The sequence below is a fragment of the Neodiprion virginianus genome, chromosome 5, assembly GCF_021901495.1.
Source record: "Neodiprion virginianus isolate iyNeoVirg1 chromosome 5, iyNeoVirg1.1, whole genome shotgun sequence".
NCBI classification, from domain to species: domain Eukaryota; kingdom Metazoa; phylum Arthropoda; class Insecta; order Hymenoptera; family Diprionidae; genus Neodiprion; species Neodiprion virginianus.
Window position 1 is genome coordinate 10,978,168 of NC_060881.1, and position 19,737 is coordinate 10,997,904.

Genomic DNA, 19,737 nt, shown 5'->3' on the forward strand with positions numbered 1-19,737 from the left:
ATCGTTGGGGGGCACAAGGCGAGGAAAAAGTGACAGAGCCTTTCTTTTCGCAGTTCCTTTTCCTCGCCTTCGTTCTTTGATATGCCATTAAACTTCAGCGTTAAGAATCTCTCTTATCGGGTTTTTATACCGCTCTTTCTTTAACGAGTTGAAAACGGCTACGCTAAACGCACACTGTGATAGTCTTAGGAAACTGATCACCCAACTGCTCGTGTGCAAATTCATGCAGCGATTCCGTTGGTAGCTTCAACTAAGCGCTCAGTTTTTGGTATGCTTTTCAGGTTGACTAGCTTTGATTATGGTGAGCGGCTATGAGCTAGAAATATTCGCCGCGTATCGATTTCGTATGTTGCAATGAGAATTTGGAACAGCCAAATTGTCAATTATCAATGTTTTATGGACAAACATTTACTTTTTCCTCCGTATTACTTTTTCGCAATAAACGATTATTTTTTCTTCCAGTCCATGTATTTATTTTTCAACAAAACTTGAAATTTTTCTTTCAGAATTTTTTCATTTTGATGAAAAGTATCGCGAAGTAACTGTTTCCCGGCTCGTTAACTATGTGTTGTACAAGTTATAAGTAATCAGAGTTCTTTTGATTATAATTTTTACTGCATCGCATAGAACACGTACACTTTGCATAGGAACGAAAGTAATAAGTGATTTGCAGATATGAAAGAAGGGTTTCTTCACTTTGGTTAATATGGAAAAGTAAATGACATCCAGTTTACTAAAAAAGTGATCTGAACAACAAATCATAATGCTACCGGGTGAAACTACATTCAATCCAATAAACATAGCATATCTTTCGCTTGCATATTCGGTGAGTTGGAAAAAATGTTTTTCTTTGCATTGTCATTGAAACAATTTGTCAAACGCGTACCACTCAAATGACGTGAAATGCGATGATTTTCCGGCCCCCATGTTGCCAATGTACGGCTTCAAAGAAAATCGATCTGGAACTTCCGGTCTCTGTTCAAGGAGGGTGGACCTCTGTGATCGAGTTTTTAACCAATCTGAACGATAGCACCGCACCAATGTCGATAACAATGCGTTTTTTGGTCTTCGGCTACCAAGTGACAGAATAAAAATTCAGCGTTTTCGGTTCTCACAATAGGGAATGCAAAAAAAAAAAATCAACCATTTCGAATGATTGTGTGTTGAACAGCGCGGCGGTCGGAATTGACAAAAAAGCGAATACTTTTTCAAATTTTAGAAAGTTCTTACATGAAGAGTCATTTGTAACATCGCAAATCGAACTTCAGAAATTGAGCCTGATTGAGGCAAGTTTGCTCGAAGAGACTTTGCGATATTGAGTCGTAACGTTAGGTTGAATAGAACTCAATCTCGGGATTAGATTATCGCGCGACTGATTGTGAGGGATCAATTCAGAGTGCATCGGTACCGCAAACACATTTCTCGAGAACAACTCGGGCCACCGGGAATAATCCGAATAATGATACGTGGAGCTGCAATCAAACTTTAAAGCTTCAATTAATTTCAATCTGTATGGATCATCCAATGTGGAGTTAAAAAATGATTCTGGGCGAAATCTGATATTGTTCCTTTTGGATGGAAAGTGCAAAATATTATGAATATGCAACGCTGCGACGGCTAAATGTTTAGTGTAAAATCAAAAATAGAATTAATTTTGTTTGAGTCTTCCTGAATTTATAATCGTACAAAGGATGTTTGGGATAATTAAGGATAACCAAGTAAGATATGAAGATCTGTTTAATGTAGTAGTTGAGACAGCTATGCACTGCGTGAATGTACAAAGACGGGTGTACACCACACATACATAGAGATAGGCTTCACGCTGTAATAACGACGGCTCTACTAACTTGAATACGCGTATAATGCGGATACAAAATAATTTTCAGTCAAGTTTGTGAACTAATTTGACGAGATAGAAGTTGCAAACTAACGTTGCCGTAAGAAAATATTAAGAAAAGAGTACAAATTTTTTAAATTAGGAGTGATTCTAAATTAGTTGATTTGAGATATATGAGTGGACAAATATCTCCATACTGCAGCCCTCTTTCGATTATTCCACGTGAATGCGATAATCGATTTTTCAAATTTATGCTCAAGTAATTATCCAAGAAGCAAGAATTTTTTTCACTACATCAGAAATGTCGATTAACGGTTTTTTTTTTAACGCCAAGAGCTTCGAGTTTGTCTAATTGTAATGAATAATCGCTCATTTAATTCCCAAACGAGTTCTTCATTACTAAGCTGAAATGAATTTTTTACAACAATAACTGTATTCACAATAGAGTACAGGTTTATGGTTTACCTCAACACTTTGAGGTTTTTATATACTATATATTTCCACCAACTGAGTAACGAAACCGTGAAAATTGCGATTTCTAGAAAATCGATTTGAGAACAAAATGATCTATTCACAAAAAAAAAAAAAAAAAAAAAAAACTAGACCAACCGTAATTTACTTTGCATATTATCTCATTACGAAGGGATCTTGCTTTTATGCCAATCTCTATTTGCCACGACTTCGTAAAGAAAACGCCGCAACTCGACATCCTCCGGCCTTGGTTCCCTTAATTTTCATCAGAGTAATATTTTACAAGATCAAGGGGTGGAAAGCGGTGAAAATTTTGATAAAATCCGTGTTCCCAGGTAGAACAAGGGTGGCTTGGGGTGGCGGCCGTGTACCTGGGCGGAGGCATTTGCGGAGCGCTTGGAGCATCGCTTCTTCAACCGACTCTCTATCTGGTTGGAGCATCGGCTGGAGTTTACGCTCTTCTAACGAGTCACCTCGCTCACTTGTACTTGGTAAGTTCTATTATCCCGTCCAAAAATTATCCTGAAATGACAGGTAGTTGTCTATTTTCCGATCATTCGTGGCTCCCTTTTTTCGTTTCGCCAAATTCAGCCCGTAACAAAAGTCAGCAGCCCATGATGGCTTAATTGACAAGAAGAACTGCAATCACTCTGTCTATTCGCCTTGGAACAGAGTCACTACGCAATATACCTGTATTACAAATTTCATTTTCTGGAACAATCAGGGTTGAAAATTGATTTTATCGTAAGTCTAATTTAATTTGATTAAATAAACGAATTAAGAAAAATAAACGATTCTGGTACACAAAAATTAACTTATTTGAAGCTATCGCAAATGGACAAATTTCTGAACGTGTTTATTGGAATACACAGATTGTGTTTACAGGATATTTTGATGAAGCTTTGCGGTTCGAACCGTATGAAATGACTTCGAAATTTACCCACGTTTGAACGCTTGAGCTAACAGGACAAACATGAAATCATTTGCAATTTCAGCTAATTGCTTCTGCGTTTTGAGAAAGCTTCAAATTTTTAACTTACCGCCCTTGAGATACACTGCCCAACGATTTCACTCATATTCAGAATGCTTTTAGGCGATTGAATTCTATACATCTGTATTCCATATACCTACCCGACGTTTGTATTTTCATATAACTTGAATTGTCGTGCTTGGGGAGAAAGAGAGATAGATGGATGTTTAATGTTATTTCCATGACAATACTTGAGCATAAAGAAAGAGAGAAAGAATAGAGTAACTGATATCAAATAATAATAAGAAAGAAGCAAACGTGTACGCAGCAACTAAGGTACAAAGATCAGAGCAGAAAATTGAATAATGCAGTAAGCGGTCATAAATCAAACAAAAACTCACAACAGAAACCGGAAAATAAAATTAACAGTAAGAAACGAGGAAAATTAAGAAAATCAAGCTGGCTGAGCCCTCAACAGGAGCGAAGCTGCAGACGGCGTCAGTCCGGAAGCAGATGGTTGAGGTCTGCAGACGTGCGAATCTGTTTCTTCCGTGAAACTTGAGCCTTCCTGACGAGAATCCCGTTGCTACTGTACCACGCGTATCCAATACCAGCAGTCTTTGCTGCTGCGTTTGTAATAAAAAACATCTCGTGTCAGTCCTGAAGTAATGCCTCATTAGGATCATTGATCAAAATATTACCCGCTGGAGGTGGAGTGAGATTTGTCGAGATTAGATAGCTACGTTCACACTTATTGTTAGCTACAGGAAGACGGGTCAAAGTGACTCGAGAACTGAGCTTGGTCTTTTTCTGCGAGACCAAGATACGAGAGTCCACGAGGCCTCTATCAACCAGATCTTCGCCCAAAGCCAACGCAGCCTAGTTCAGAACCACCGAGATCTCGTGATCTGGATGACAGGCGATACCAGAGAAGATGACTTAAACCTTACCAGCACAGTCCATGGACTCCAGCAGTGCTACCAGCTGGGCTTGTTGTGATCGCTGCAGTTGTCGTAGCTCAGAAATATCCGACTGAAGTTCACGGATCTGCTTTTCCAGCGCTACCATGCGAGCTGAGCTTGCATTGATCTGAGTCCACATGGTAGGCGAGCAAGCAAGGTGGCTGTAAAAAGTATGAAATCTCAAATTGAGAAGCTGAAGCAAATCTTCGACAGAGAGTTAGCCACAGACAGCAGTCGAGGGTTGAGATGCAGAAGTACATGGTGGCTGAAAGGGCCGAAGAACACACATTGCTCCCCGTTGAACGAATTCAAGAGCCCCATCATAGCAGCAGCTACAAGAGCCACCCTGTGATGCCTTTTCTTAAAGCAGCCAGAATGAACGTAAGACTCGTTAAGCAGCAGACCGCATCTTTGGTGGTGGAACAGTACATTGCGCAACAAAGAGAGGGAAATGGGTCATTTCTACCGAGGTAGTCATTGCTTAAGTGCATGTACAGACCCTTTTTCGAGCATGTGAGGCAAAATAAAATAATTACATTCCATATTTGATTTCACATATATAAATTAACTAGGGGCTGCTCCACACTTTGGTCAGTATATTGGAGGCTCGTCCGCAAAAACAGATTTCACCCATTTTCTGCCCCTTAGGAGTTCAATTTCAAAAAATGCTCGAAAACTTTTTCAGATATTCAAATGAGTAACCGTTATAAGCAAAAACGAAATCGGTATATCAATGAGCTGAAGAGATATCGAGAAATCCGCGAAAAACGCGTTTCACCCCTTTTCATCCCCTTGGAAGTGGAATATCAAAAAATCCCGTTTTAGTACTTGCCCACGTGACGAAAAAAAGATGCTCACCGAATTTCACGATCCTAGGTCTAGGGGTCGGTCTGGGCGTCGATGAATCATTTAGATTTTCTTCTTTTATATATTAAATCACAAGAACAATGATTGATAAACAATATCATTCAGTTGTAGTTCATTGTACATTATCTCCCTAGGGAGGTAATGCAGTCCGTGCTTGAAATGAGCAGTTCCCCATTCATTTCACAGTGACAAAAAGGATCTATTTCACATGTGTATTGAAAAAAATAGATTACAATTTGACTGGCAGCGCGATAAGCAGCAGAAGTAATTGCAAATACCAGGAAATGTAACCATAATGGACGGGGTGGGCAGCTAGCAGATAGCTATACATGTATAGCTAGCAGTAAGCATATAAACGGCTGCAACATGCTGAGGTCATGGAAGCTGGGTGCCTCAGAAATCCAAAGAAAATACCAAGCAAGAACGCAGTAGGGAGAGCGCGAGGGTAACAGGAAAATCGTGAAAATACGGTAATTGCAATAACATTCAAAATGAAAGCTACGGTGAAATTCATATTGAAAATATTCGTAACAAAGTTTTTCTTAAATTGACCTGATTATTAACTACGAAACGTGAATTGAATCAAAGATTCGTTTCAATCAAGATGACGAGAACAATAAATATACATATACGAGAAAAATAAATTGACTTTCATTAAAATTAAACAATTTTGTATACATTTACGGTAGGACCTTAAAATGTTCAAAAATCCAACACGATGGGTGTATGATTCCTCCATAAGCTGATATTTATGATAACTTTTGTTATTGCCTTTTGTTTGGATAGTTGACAGATTTTTCATTAAATTCCACTTTACTTACCATCAGCAACGTATTTAAAACTTTTGTTCCAGAATACTCATTTACCAGAATACCTTATTTGCAGGAAACAAAGCGATCGATTTTTGCAGCCATAAAAAGCGTAAAAGCACATGTATTGTTATATCGACAATTAACTACGACAAACATTTTTTTTCAGATGACCTTCAAGATTATTCCATCTGCAAAATGAAACTTCAGCAAACTCTAGTTTCAGAACAGTTAGTATAAGGTTAAAGTTTTGCAATATTATTGCATCTGCAAAATTGAACTTTAGGAAACCGTAGTTTCAGAATAGTTAGTATAAGGGGAAAGTTTTGCAAGACTTTGTCCATTGTTTGATTATCTAGTAGAAATACATGGGTGATTTTTTCTCCTTGTTTTCTTTTTATACCAATGCAAAAATTGAAAAATGAATTTGAGAAATTAAGTATAAACAAAAAGCTCCAGGAAAACATGGTCCTCAGAATGATCGTCCTGAAGTCATAGCTTACTAAAGTTCACTTTTGCGGATACCGAAATCTTGGGGGTCATTTTTTCCGGCATTAAATAACCACTTGTTGGGGACTTTTGTAAGCTCTCTACACGTGTAAGCCGGAAATAATTATTCTCACAGGCCGGAGCTCGCGACACTCTTTTCAATTATATTATTTATGTATCATTCTCTCTTCTCGCACGGCGAGAACGCGAGCAATTTAAAATTCATATCCACTGAATCATATATAGCATGAATTGCTAAAGACTAAATGGGTTAATGTGCATGCTCTAAAATTCGAGAGCAAGAACAGTTGTTTTGTCAGGGTGACCAATATTTCTAAATTCCGATCACAGGCTGTACCTCGAAAATGTTGGCTACCTTGACAAAATAACTGCCCTGCTCTCGAATTTTAGCGCACGTGCATTAAGCCATTTAGTGATTCGCAATTCACTCTGTATGTATGCATGTATAATATCAGTAAGAAGTAACTAAAAATAACTCAAATTCAGACATGTATACATATAAAGTAATCCTACAGTTTTATCACGTCATCATAAAATCCCATTTTAGTTTACTATAACAACGTTCGCCTTTGAATTGACAGTTCACATCGCAGTATTGTACTAATTACTCAGCGGTGATCTACAGTGTTATGAAACATAGATTCTCGCATTTTTTTTTTGTTTTTTTTGGCAGCTCAATTGTTGAAAAATCAATACTTTTTTACATATTTATTACGGTGTAGTTAGGTCTTGAATATTTATCTAATTATTATGTACATCAGCTGCAAAAATTTCTTTAGAAATGCAAAAATTATACATATTGAAATTATAAACTGGAACTCATATATCGATCGATCATTTAAGATCGTTTGAAACTGGTACAAAAGATACCAGATTCGTTCGATTTCCCTTTACTATGTCTATGAGCTACTGCCGTCAGCTTTCCTCTTGCATTCGTGTGAACGCAGTACTCACTTTTGCAGCTCGCGCCGTAAGCTTCACAGCCATTGAAAATCACCCACTTTCCGCACTCGTAACAAAACATTGTATTATAACTGCATTTTCAAATAGATTGTAGTTACCGAACATAATAATTCGATAAATGCTGAGTGTGCAACTATCTCGTAATAAAATGAAAGACATGTATCTATTTTTAACCAACTAACCACTTTGATGTTCAACCCTCGACGGAAGGTATTTTGCAGGCATCCAGCTGTCACGTATATCTTTTGTTGAGGTATAATACGCAAAAGTTGGCGTTAAAAAAGGTTGACAAATGCAAAAAAGTGTTTGTGCGGCAATTTCTTGTTTTTTACACCCTACTTTTAATTTATTTTCGTAGTTTTTTTTCTTCCCCTTTTATTTTCACTCGCCTTTATTTTGCTCCTTTTTTGGAGTAGCTGGCAACTCTTGCCGACGCCGCCACTGCTGCTGTTGCAGCGAATAATTAATCACCAATTCACAGTTCGGTGTCCCAGCTCGGCCGTTAACTTGCTTCAAGGGGAGAGACATTTTTCTGACTTTTATGTCACACGCTCTGCTCATTGTACCCACGCACCCATGTGGTTGGATGTAAAATAATTTGTTATCCTCGCACAGTTCCTAGCTGAATAACTTATCTTTCATTTTATAAATAAGTTCTTCTACTCACAATTAGTTTATTTCAGTATAATCTCGCCGTTGAGACCTCAGCCAGGTCGCAGGACTGAGTTCAAGAAAAAACCTAAGCTGTGTATGTATCAGATTTGAGACCGCGTTACACCCCTGGTTTTTCGCGTTTATAAAAATTATAAAAGTTTGTTGAAAATGAGGGTAAACAATCCGCAACCCAGCTAATGGGTTGACATTTGTTCCACGTTATAATAACCTGAAGAAATTTCACCCTCAACATTAATTCCTCCTGCCGACCCTTTTGCTCGAGATAAACCTTTCACATCGCTTGTTGCGCGCTAATTACGAAATTTTCTATAGAAAGTGGATAGAAATGAGAAAAAAAAAAAAATTAATCAATAATTCTGATGTGTAATTAATTCTGAAATATCATTGAAACATGCGAGGGGAACAAATTCTGATTAGCAATTGAAATACGTTGAACTTATTCATATTTCCATGACTTTATCGCAAATGCATCGCTCAACGATGGCGAGATTGCGGATGGAATTGCAGTTCTGCAGACTCCTCCCTATACGGTGAAATAATATGATTGGCTAGAATTACCAATTGAATCTATTATTCGCTTCAGCCGAGTCTGCACCACGTATATAATGAAAGGTAGACATGGGTATGTTCACTTGGCACCGTCATAACTGACAACGTGTAAAAAAATATGTTACATGCAGAACTGGCAGAGGTATGCAATTAATTTAGGAATCATGGCACGCTATGAGAACCTGGGCAATCCAGTAAAAATTTTCAATATATGAGCAAGTCCACCAATTATCAATCCATGAACGGGACGTCAAAAAATCGATTAGTCTGCCGTCACCTCTTGAAGTGTGTACTAAGATTGAAAAGTTCAGCAAGTGTAAGTTTGAGTTACGTATTGAAAAATTTCAGCTTTCACACGTGAAACTCACAAGATAAATTTTGGTAACGCATGAAGAAAGCGGTTTTTGCCGAAATAACGTGTTTTTGAAATTGATTTCGAAAAGTTGTCTAGAAATGAATAGAATGTCCAGAAAGGTGAGAACTTTTCACATTAGCTAGCCATTTTTTCATAATGTTTTTAGTCCGCTAGCGATAGAATAACCATTTGCGTTTAAAGCTCAATTAGGTCAAAATGATAAACTTCGCTGTGTAATTTCCTCGCGAACCGTAAGCCCTAGAAAGTTCAAACTTGGTGAACTTTTCAATCTTAATACACACTACAAGAGGTAAATATTCAGACAAATCGATTTTTGACGTCCCATTCTTGTGTTGATAATTGGTGGACTTGCCCGTATGTATTTTAGAGTTCGTATTTCACACGTTTGTGTATAGTAACGTATTTTATCTCGTATATTTTATGAAAACTGAACGAAACTAATAGAGGCGTGGCGTGTGGAGGCGGCCCACCCCGGGCGGTACTTTTTGGGGGCGACAAAATTTCACAATAAGTAATAATAATATCTTGTAAGCTGAAATAAAAATTTGAACCATTTCTTTTTATAATTTTGCTGCCCCTTCAATTCGGACAGATTGAAATGAGCACGCAACTTTTTGTTATTATATCTGTGACGGAACCGGGAAATCCCCTTTCTTCAAGTGAGTGTAGTCATCTCGCCCGCTTTAGCGACTGTCAACCAGTCTGTAATAACCAGTTGCCTTGCTGTCATTTGCCCTGTTTTATCTTGTGCTCGGATTGTTCACGACGAATATTCAGCGAGAATTAATTCTTTCATATTAAGAATAGACTGGTATACATACAACCATCTGAGTATTACAATTTTTATTTTTGTTTACCTGCTAGTTAGAACTATTTACTTTATACTGTAAGATCAGTTTTATAAGTAATAACCAAAATCTTTGGACCTGTACTAATTAGATTAGGATATAGTGGCACTTCAATGTATGGTATATTTTACTAGTGAATATTATAATCCAACTTTTTGTCACGATTATACATCTATTTTTTAAATGAAAATGCACACACGATCGCCAACTGACGTTGACACAAGAGCGATATAACGACAACCAACGGGACCAGGAGGTAGCCGACGACCAATAGACACGATGACAACCGACGTAGATCGAAGATAGCCGAAGACGGTAGATAATGTTATATATATTGTTTTGTTTTAGCGTCGAAAATGAAAAGGGCAAAAGAAAGCGGTGCTTTTTACCGTATAAAAGAAGAGCCAGGGAAGTAAATATTAGAAAAAATTAGGAGACTATACTTAAATATGTGAAAGGTCCTGTTCCTGAGACGTCGCATTCCAGGATTACGCTTTAATTCATCAGAGGCTACTACTGCTTCAAACCCAGAAGACGCTGAACAAATACAAGAACTTGGTACTGTTGATATGGTACCTGTTACGAATATTGACATCGTTTCTGAAGATAAGGTCCCAACAACGTCTACTCAGTCAGAGTCTGTATCTGCATGTATAGACATGGATTTCGAAATCTTAGAGACAGAGACTGATGCAGCATCGGTATTTATTGTCTGCTACCTAATACCGAAACTTAGATGATATCGGAAAATGGTCTGAGCATATAGATGAAAATATGTGATTGTTACTTATTTAGCACGGTCAGAAAGTTGTTCAGCATATCAATACTAACTTTGCCGAAGCGTCGACAGTAACACGTTCAGAGTCGTGCTCTTTAACATCAAAAGAAGAGACAAGGCGGCTTACCTGGAAATGGAGTTACCGCACATTGATTAACGGCTAAAAAGTTTGACGTACTTGGATGGCTTATTCTTCTTCGAAAGCATCATCATTTTGCTTTTATTATCGTTTGTTTGAGAAGGTAAACACATCGAATGGATCCAAGTTTTATTCATCCGATGCATTTAACCCTTTCAGTCATAGTGGGACCGCTACGGTCCCACCTTTTAGAAAATCACCTCAGTGCTCTAGTATTGGACCAAGGCCTCTAAAAATACGTATTTAGGGGTTTTTTGAGTCGCTGATCACGAATATGAGGTCAGATTTTGAAAATTCAAAATGGTGGATCCGCTATAGTCGATCCAATTGGGCAATGTGACAATAAAAATTTCAATCACGTAAAATCTTACTTTATCAGGAATATTCCTTCAAATATACATTAGAAATAAACATTTCAGTTAATTTGAGATGAGATTTGAGATAATTAAAATCCGTGGTTCCTTATCATTATCATTGATATATATATATGTGCGTGCATGTGTCATAATAGGGATATTGAAAAAAACCAAGTAGAAGAAAAAAACAATAAAAAAACACAAAAAACACAAAAAAAATAACAGGAAAAAAAACAAGAAAACAGAAAAAAAAGAGTGGGACTAGATGCTCTCCACGTCCTCGTCGTTAGTTCCGGGTAGGGCTAAGAGAGAGACACGAATATACTCGTAGACAAAGAAAGATAAGATGGCATTTGCCATCTTGGATTTAGAAATTAGGAACTTATGACTTCAGATTCGTGATCAGCCATTCCAAAATCTCCCAAATGACTAAATTCAGGCCAAAATATTGAGCAGAAAGATATAAGATATAAAACTTGACGTCCGCCATATTGGATCCGCCATTTTGAATTTTGAAAATCTAATGCCAGATTCGTAATCAGAGACCCCGAAAACCCCTGAGTACAAAGTTTTAGACGAATTAATTAAGTATTTGGAATTTCACGTCCGCCATATTGGATCCGCCATTTTGAATTTTGAAAATCTAATGCCAGATTCGTAATCAGAGACCCCGAAAACCCCTAGGAACAAAGTTTTAGCCGAATTAATAAGTATTTGGAATTTCACATCCGCCATATTGGATCCGCCATTTTGAATTTTGAAAATCTAATGCCAGATTCGTAATCAGAGACCCCGAAAACCCCTGGGAACAAAGTTTTAGCCGAATTAATAAGTATTTGGAATTTCACGTCCGCCATATTGGATCCGCCATTATGAATTTTTAAAATCTAATGCCGGATTCGTAATCAGAGACCCCGAAAACCCCTGGGTACACAGTTTTAGACGAATTAACAAGTATTTGGAATTTCACGTCCGCCATATTGGATCCTCCATTTTGAATTTTGAAAATCTAATGCCGGATTCGTAATCAGCGACCCCGAAAACCCCTGGGTACACAGTTTTAGACGAATTAACAAGTATTTGGAATTTCACGTCCGCCATATTGGATCCGCCATTTTGAATTTTGAAAATCTAATGCCGGATTCGTAATCAGCGACTCCGAAAACCCCCGGGTACGAATTTTCATCGAAATCGGTGCAGATGAAAAATGCATGACTGGAAGGGTTAATACTTGGTGGAAGCTGAATCCTAAGGTTTCAAGTCACGAATCAAGTGCACTACACAACCAAAATTGTTCCAAATTGAAGGAGTTGGAGATATGACTTCAAAAAGGACAAACTATCGACAAGAAAGAGCAGAATCTTATGTCAAAGGAAACGAAAAAAATGGCAAGAATTTCTTGTCAGAATGTTTCATGTTATAAGATTCTTTGCTGACAATGAATTAACATGTAATTGAATCAAAGTAGAAATAAAACAAACAGGAAGATCACGTGACAACATCCCGCGTAAAAGACCTGAGAATATTCGTTATATTTTAAATGAAAGTGAAATTCTATCATTTATCCAATTACCCGAAGTTTTGAAAATGTTGACAGAGAATAAAATATTTTGAGCTGCACTATTCTGGAACAAGTTGAACGAAAATTAGTTCGAGGCAACACCGCTGCATAATTTTTTTCGTATGTTACAATACGCGCCAAAGTTTTGTATTTTTGGAGTGCTCATGCTGTTAGTTCGGAAAAAACTAATTTCTTTTAGTCTTCCCAGCCCTGCCATGAAATATAGTATACGGTATACCGACCATGTTTTGGTTTTCTCTCACTTGACATGGGGTCTTGCTATTTCAGTTTGCTGATAAGATTACTGGTTATTACAGAATTACACGAGTACCAATTCCCGTTTTCGTAATTCAAAAATGTATTAAAGCTATCTTTAATGAATTAAACTCGAATTACTGAGCAGACGTTTTTGACTCCGTCACAAAAAATTTCTGACTACCCAATATTTTTCAACAGCATAGATTATGTATACCTTATTATTTTTAGATAATTCTACCGATACTTTTACGGCCTTTAAAAATTGTAGGGGGGTTGAATTATACGCAATTTGCTCTGTGAATGTATAGTTTTTCCAATTTCGATTATTTCTTCACAACGCCATTCATAGTTATTAATCTCACAGAAAATTTCTTTCTCTGTCGAATGTTCAACCCTGAGTGTTCTTCCAATCACTTACCGACTGGAAACGAAAAGCTTTCTGTCAATAATTGATCCTTAGAAGAAAAAATTTGATTTTGTTGCTTTTATTTTCTGTAAGTTGACAGAAATTGTATTTTAGTTCTGTAAGAGTTGCGAAAGGGTACTGAGGTATTAAATTTCAAATTTATCAAATGAAAATTCACTAAACTAAACTCATCTCTCTTTCGTAGTTATTTTCAAAAGTATATTGTTAAAAATCCAAGAAAAGCCATGGCCAGTTGAAAATGGGCACACGAATCCTGGCGGGGAATTTTTATTCTCTTCTATTTACCCGAGCGCACGAATATGATAGAAAAATTAAGTCACATTGAGAGTTCGAAGCAAAACAGAAAACATATTTTTTTGAATTTTTCATTGTTACGGTGTGAGCGAAGAAATTTATTCATTCGCACTTGGGTGTTCAATTTCCTTAGACTGTCTCGTTATAAAAATGAATTTTTCTTTCAAGTGCAAAGACCCCATTACTGGTGTTCAACTCACTTCTTTTATAACGTGGGAAATTTTTCTGATCCAGTGCCACGGGGAGCTGCCGTACCCCAACTGGCGGCTGGGGGCCATTCTTCTGTTGGCGGGTGCTGACGTAGTCTCACTTCCGGTCCCAGCACTGCTAGGCTGTGGGAGAGTGGGCTGGGCGGCCCATGTCGCGGGGGCCATAGCCGGTCCTCTGCTGGGCCTGGCGCTCTTCCCGCGTCAGAGCAAGAAGGATTCGCGGGGCCGGAAGTTCGTCCGATTCGTCCGTTTCCTGGCGGGACTCGGTGTGCTGCTCTTGATCTTCGGGGCGATCCTTGGCAATATCTACCTGATCGCTCTTCCCCAGCAGCGGAGGGCCTCCTGACAAAAAACCGAGCTATTCGTAAGGTTCTGCAAGCGGTCCTTTCTCATCGTCAAGATCAAGGAGGCTGCAGAGGTGGTCTACGAATGAAGCATGGAGCTTCGTGGATACGAATATCCACCTGAAACAATTAGCGGAAGTAGGGAATTTCGACAATTGAAAAGAACTTACCAACGGCAGATGCGTTGTTTGTACTTTGTGTCGGACTCGAGGTACACTGAGCACTGGTTTTAAAGGACTCTACGTTATAAACCCTCCCTAAATCGCAATATACCCGTTATATATACCTATCTATATGCTTTCCGCACATGACACCATAGATACTTCGCCGCGGACTTGGGTTTAATAATTTTAATTAAAATCTGATGGTGTATGTGTAATGTATAAAACAACTAGGTTTTAATTCTTTCATTTTCAATTTCAACGCCGCTGACGAGTTTCACTATATTATATGCTTATATTATACATAGTGAAGCTCGACGAATACACTGCCCCACGCTCGCAGAAAGCGCGTTTCATTAAACGGGATTACCAACCGCTCGCGAGTACCGCAAATGCGACAGTTATATAAGACGTGTAGAATTCAACTTTTTTAATAATCAATATAATTACTATTAATTACACATATGTATGTATTTTGATTAACGCGACTCCAGTACTACCGTGAAAATTAATCAACCCAGGTATTGTCTAGAATAATTCGTACTTTCGAATCAATGTGCCAAGCTCTCGTTACAATTATGGTTGTTGCGACTGTTATGAATCGCGTTGACGACCATTCACGATAACCAGTAAGGGGAATCAATCCATGAATTATTCATATGACCATCTACGGATTTCAGACAATTCCACAGAACTTTGTCCAGCTTGTAGATTTCAGAATGGTCTATTGATTTTACAGATTACTACAGATTTCTTTGGTTTCCAAATATTTGTGGACATTTCGAAGATTATTGATGAAATTATATCGATATATAATACAAAAAATGAATTGCTAGAAATGCCACTGAAAATTCGATGAAATATCGGACTTCTTAATATAGTATTTCATCAATTTCTTAACTTTTACTGCATTACGAGAATTTCACAGAATTTATATCGCTGTTCCTCCACAATTTTATTTTCCCCACGTTTGAAGGTTGCGTGAAAATTTATAAAAATTTGTGAGTACGATGACCCACTGCATTAATGCGGCAGTAAAATAAAGGAACCTTACAGAAACCTTGACGAAACTTCTTGTTCCAGAATTAAAAATGTGAAACAGGTGTCGTTGACTCGATTTCCAACTGATCAATTTCAAGTATCTTACCGAATTTCATGGGTAGGTATTCGCGATACGTCTGAAAACCTACAGAATCGATTACGTTTCATTAGATTTGACGATGTTCACATAATTTTCGTCCTAATTTCAATAGGGCTTCTTGATTTTTCACAAGTTTGCAATATTTCTGAAAATCTGAAGGGATTGTAAAAACTTCAGTACCATTTTGCATACCGTAATTCACGAGTTGACCCCACCATCTATGAAGCGAATCGAACATTTGGTATCTAATCAAAATTTGACGGGACTCTCAGTCTGAAGTTTGAAGAGCTTTTCAAATATGTACATATTGTACACATATATACACGTATTCGGTATGCATATGATATATGTATGCATAATATAATTCTAGAGAATAAATGGTAGCTATCAGAATAATAAGGCTATTGCAATGGTGGGTATCACTAAATTCAAAGTCGTCCATTGTCGTATCGCAGGTTATGCCAAGCCAAACCAAAATACGTACTCAATTAGGAACAGATGCTGCCGAACCTTCGTTAGCAAATTCACCCGCGGCAAATTATCCTTTTCTCATGTATAATAAGGCGAGCGTGTGTTTCTCGGGTGAAATCTAACATGAGGCTGAAGTTAGTAACGTTATTGCACTGACTCGCGTTTCATAAAAATCGTTGTGCCGCAATTTTAGGAATGTTTGAAATGCAGTAAACCATAATCAAGGTAAAACATATTCATATTTTCAGAAACTTGACAGTGTTAAAGTAACTACATAATTTCTGAGTAGTGAACTTTACCTGAAATGTTTCATTACGGTAACGTTATTAACGTCAGTCTCATAAACTAACCGCGTGCGTCTTACGTGTGTTACATCATTAGTAATACAAGGGGGTTTCTGTGAGTCTAGAGATCTACTACTACTACTACTATCAACGACACTTACCGTCATCTAGCCCAGACTCAAACCCTTCTTCGTGATTACGTCACGACTATCGACCCCTACTGTACCGACCTGAAGGTAAAAATCGCGCAGTCTTACCAAGAATTTTTATCGATCGAAGTTCAAAATCGCGCTGCTTTACCAACAATTTTGTCGATCGAAGGTCAAAATCAGGCTGTCTTACCAACAATATCGCTGTCATCTCCCCTATCGATGGTCGAAAAAAATGTGGGAAAAAAATGTGGGGTAGTTGATGTCACATCAGCATCCGAGTTGACGTAAACAGTTCTCGGAACTATTAATTGTAGAATGTAGAGAGATAAAGATTGCAGCATAAGCTACCCTAGGTTTACCAAGGCATTCTTGGGACTGGCAGGCTGATCGCGCGGAGAACAAAAGAGTTTGCGTCACCGCAATACCTGGACCGTCAGTAAGGTGAATAACAGCGAGATTGTTGGTAAAGCAGCGTAATTTTGATCTTCGATCGATAAAACTGTTGTCACGACAGCACAGTTTTGACCTTTGGTAGATGAAATTGTTGCGTGATTTTGATTTTGACCTTCGGATCGGTACAGCATGGGTCAGTATTGACGATGTCATCGCAGAGAAGTATTTGAATCGGGGTAAGATGTCGGTAAGTGTCGGTTGTAAATCCCTAGACTCCGAGAAACTCCCTTTTATTACTACTTACATTATAACCTATACTTACTATACTTACTTACTTACTCACAATATATATGGGTGAATCTCCCGAGATACTCATTTTTCCGATATGTGAGTTTATTTTCAATAATACCTCGGAACTGTTCAGAGACTGGCCATGGAAAGGGTGCTCCAGGTAGTGTAGGTGGTGCGACGAAAGGAACAGCTGACAGATTGGTAACCCAAGGCAGTGATATTGCCTCATTTGAATCATTACTCGAAGCACTTTCCCACAATGTTGAGGACATTATGTATCTACCTGTGGCCACTGAGGAAATTGAGAAAATATTTAAACGACTAGAGCACAAAAAGATTCTAAATTTTAAAGGGACTATGAAAGTTTCATCAGGTGAAGAACGATTTCAACAAAAGATCCTCTCCACGACTGCATTTTTATTCGTTGAGTACTTTGGGAGAAAATGATGTCGCATATCATCTTGGTTCACTCACTTGTAAGTCGATAAGTTTACCTATCAAAAAAGTTCCAGATCTATCAAGTGATGAGGACATGATATCAACTCCAGGTGACTGGACTCCAGAAAATATCCCCAAAAGGAGGTTAATTTCTTCGATGTTTATTCGGATGACGAAGAGGCTGGTACGAGTGCCGAAAAAGACGAAGAATTGTATTCGCAAAATATTAAAACTGGAAAACATTTATTGATTCAACTGAAAACGACAAAAGCTAGGTACAGGTACGTTGCAGTTGCACAGGGCGATGTAGAAGAAGATGCCGAAACTAAAGTAATGTATTTGAGAGTATCCGAATTAAATAATGAACAAGTCTTCAAAACCGATGAGAAAGACATTTCATATGTAAAATACGAAAATGTAGTAGCTATATTGCCGTCTCCAACCTCGATTACTTTCTGCCGTAAAAAGTATTTTAAGTTTGAGAAAGAAATAGATATTTTTGAACAAGGATAAAAGAAATATAATATTAAGCCAGTAATTTTGTTATTTTTTTGTTCTGTTTCATATTTTTAACGTACGTGAAACTACTAAAGATTTATACTAATATAGAATTGTAACCAAAGGTTTGCGTCATTTGATGTTTTTAAGCAAGGATAAAGAAATATATTTAATATGTAATATACAGTAATATTATACAAAACAATGCTTTTCCTTGCCTATGCGTATTTTTATTGCGTATTAAACAAAAAGTATGATACTGCTCTAAACAGACAATTACAATCCGGCACAATTTCGATCGTTCTTTCTCCCATTTCACTGATTTTAATTATTTTAAATATAAATTTTTCTCAAACTGACTTATGAATTCATCATGAAAACACGTGAATAACGTAAAGAGAGGTAATTTCAAAAGATAACTTTGTATCTATCACGAAAACTTGTACATGACATGAAGAAAGGAACATTAAAAGGCTAACTTCGTAGCGTTGTCGCCGCGTCTGAAGATCACACGGTCTTAAAACCGCTAACTTCACGGGTTACCCAAATGTTTTCACGGATATCGAGAAATTATAACGGCCTATAAGTATTTCAATATTGAATATTTTATTAAAACTAGCCAAGGTCATTCCTCTGGCACTATGATTTTTTCGAAGTACGACAAATCCCACAAAACTGAAAAACGATTTTGTCCAAGTGATAATTATATTTTATTATTTTATACTAAAGATCATTCATACTCTTAGAAGTAAAAATGACTAGTTTTGGAAAAAAATTTTGTATTCTACGAAAAATGAGTATCTCGGAAGATTCACCCATATACTAAACATAGTTACATAAATCACCTACATCATAAATAATTATCAAATAAACTGGCTGTGATTATTTAAGTGTTATCTTCAACATATTATACATATTATACATCATAATATAATATAATCGATTAATGAATTATTGTATATATAACTAATGAGAAACTAATTTGCGTATCGTACACGCTTCACCGTTATAAGAGCGTGATGATATACCTTATTCATGTGTCAAAACAATCAGAGGCAAAAGTAAGAATTTCAAAAAACATACAAACCATGTATATACGTTACAATAAAGGTATTGTCCAAGTTTGTCAACGGTAGACTAAAAAAATAAAATCGAAAAACAAGAAATCTTTCCAGGCCCCACTGGATTGGTAATCGTAAATAAAAATGGAAAAAAAATATATACATATTCTTCAAAATAAATACCAACTTACTCGAAAAATAAAAAGTTCGGTGCAACACACCGGATATTTTCACTTTTACCTATATCGAAGTGAAAAATTTATTCGTATGAAATTATTTCTATGCACAAGACATTAAATACTCCAGTTACGTTCATATCTACTCAATGTAAAGTTAAATGCTGTTGATGATGAAATTCTACATGGAATATTCGAGGCTGAGAGATTGGAAGAGGGGTTTTATTCAGTTTTACCCGGTTCTGAAAAATTAGCCCCATCTATGCTTAATAACGTCGAAAATTATTGACGATTAACATATTCTGTCCCGTGTTTATCGAATCCACTTCAAACTAAAATTACATTTATTTTTTACTCTGCGATATTTTCAAAAATATTTATGATTAACGGCTGTGATATCAGTACCAATAACTTTATAACTACATGCATTGTTTCGAAAAATTGATGAACAGGAAAATATGTGTTTTC

The 19,737-nt window shown here is 37.1% G+C and overlaps 1 protein-coding gene across 4 annotated transcripts in view; it reads left to right on the forward strand.

Moving 5' to 3' along the window:
* Positions 1-19,274, forward strand: part of LOC124304950 (protein rhomboid-like) — a 114,191-nt gene extending 94,917 nt beyond the window's left edge. For all 4 annotated transcript variants that reach the window (XM_046763768.1, XM_046763769.1, XM_046763766.1 and 1 more), the window contains 2 exons: positions 2,644-2,799; positions 13,885-19,274. In XM_046763768.1, coding sequence (XP_046619724.1) covers positions 2,644-2,799; positions 13,885-14,205 — 477 coding nt within the window. In that variant the 3' untranslated portion in view covers positions 14,206-19,274. The remainder of the gene's footprint in view (positions 1-2,643; positions 2,800-13,884) is intronic.
* The last annotated feature ends 463 nt before the right edge of the window (positions 19,275-19,737 follow it).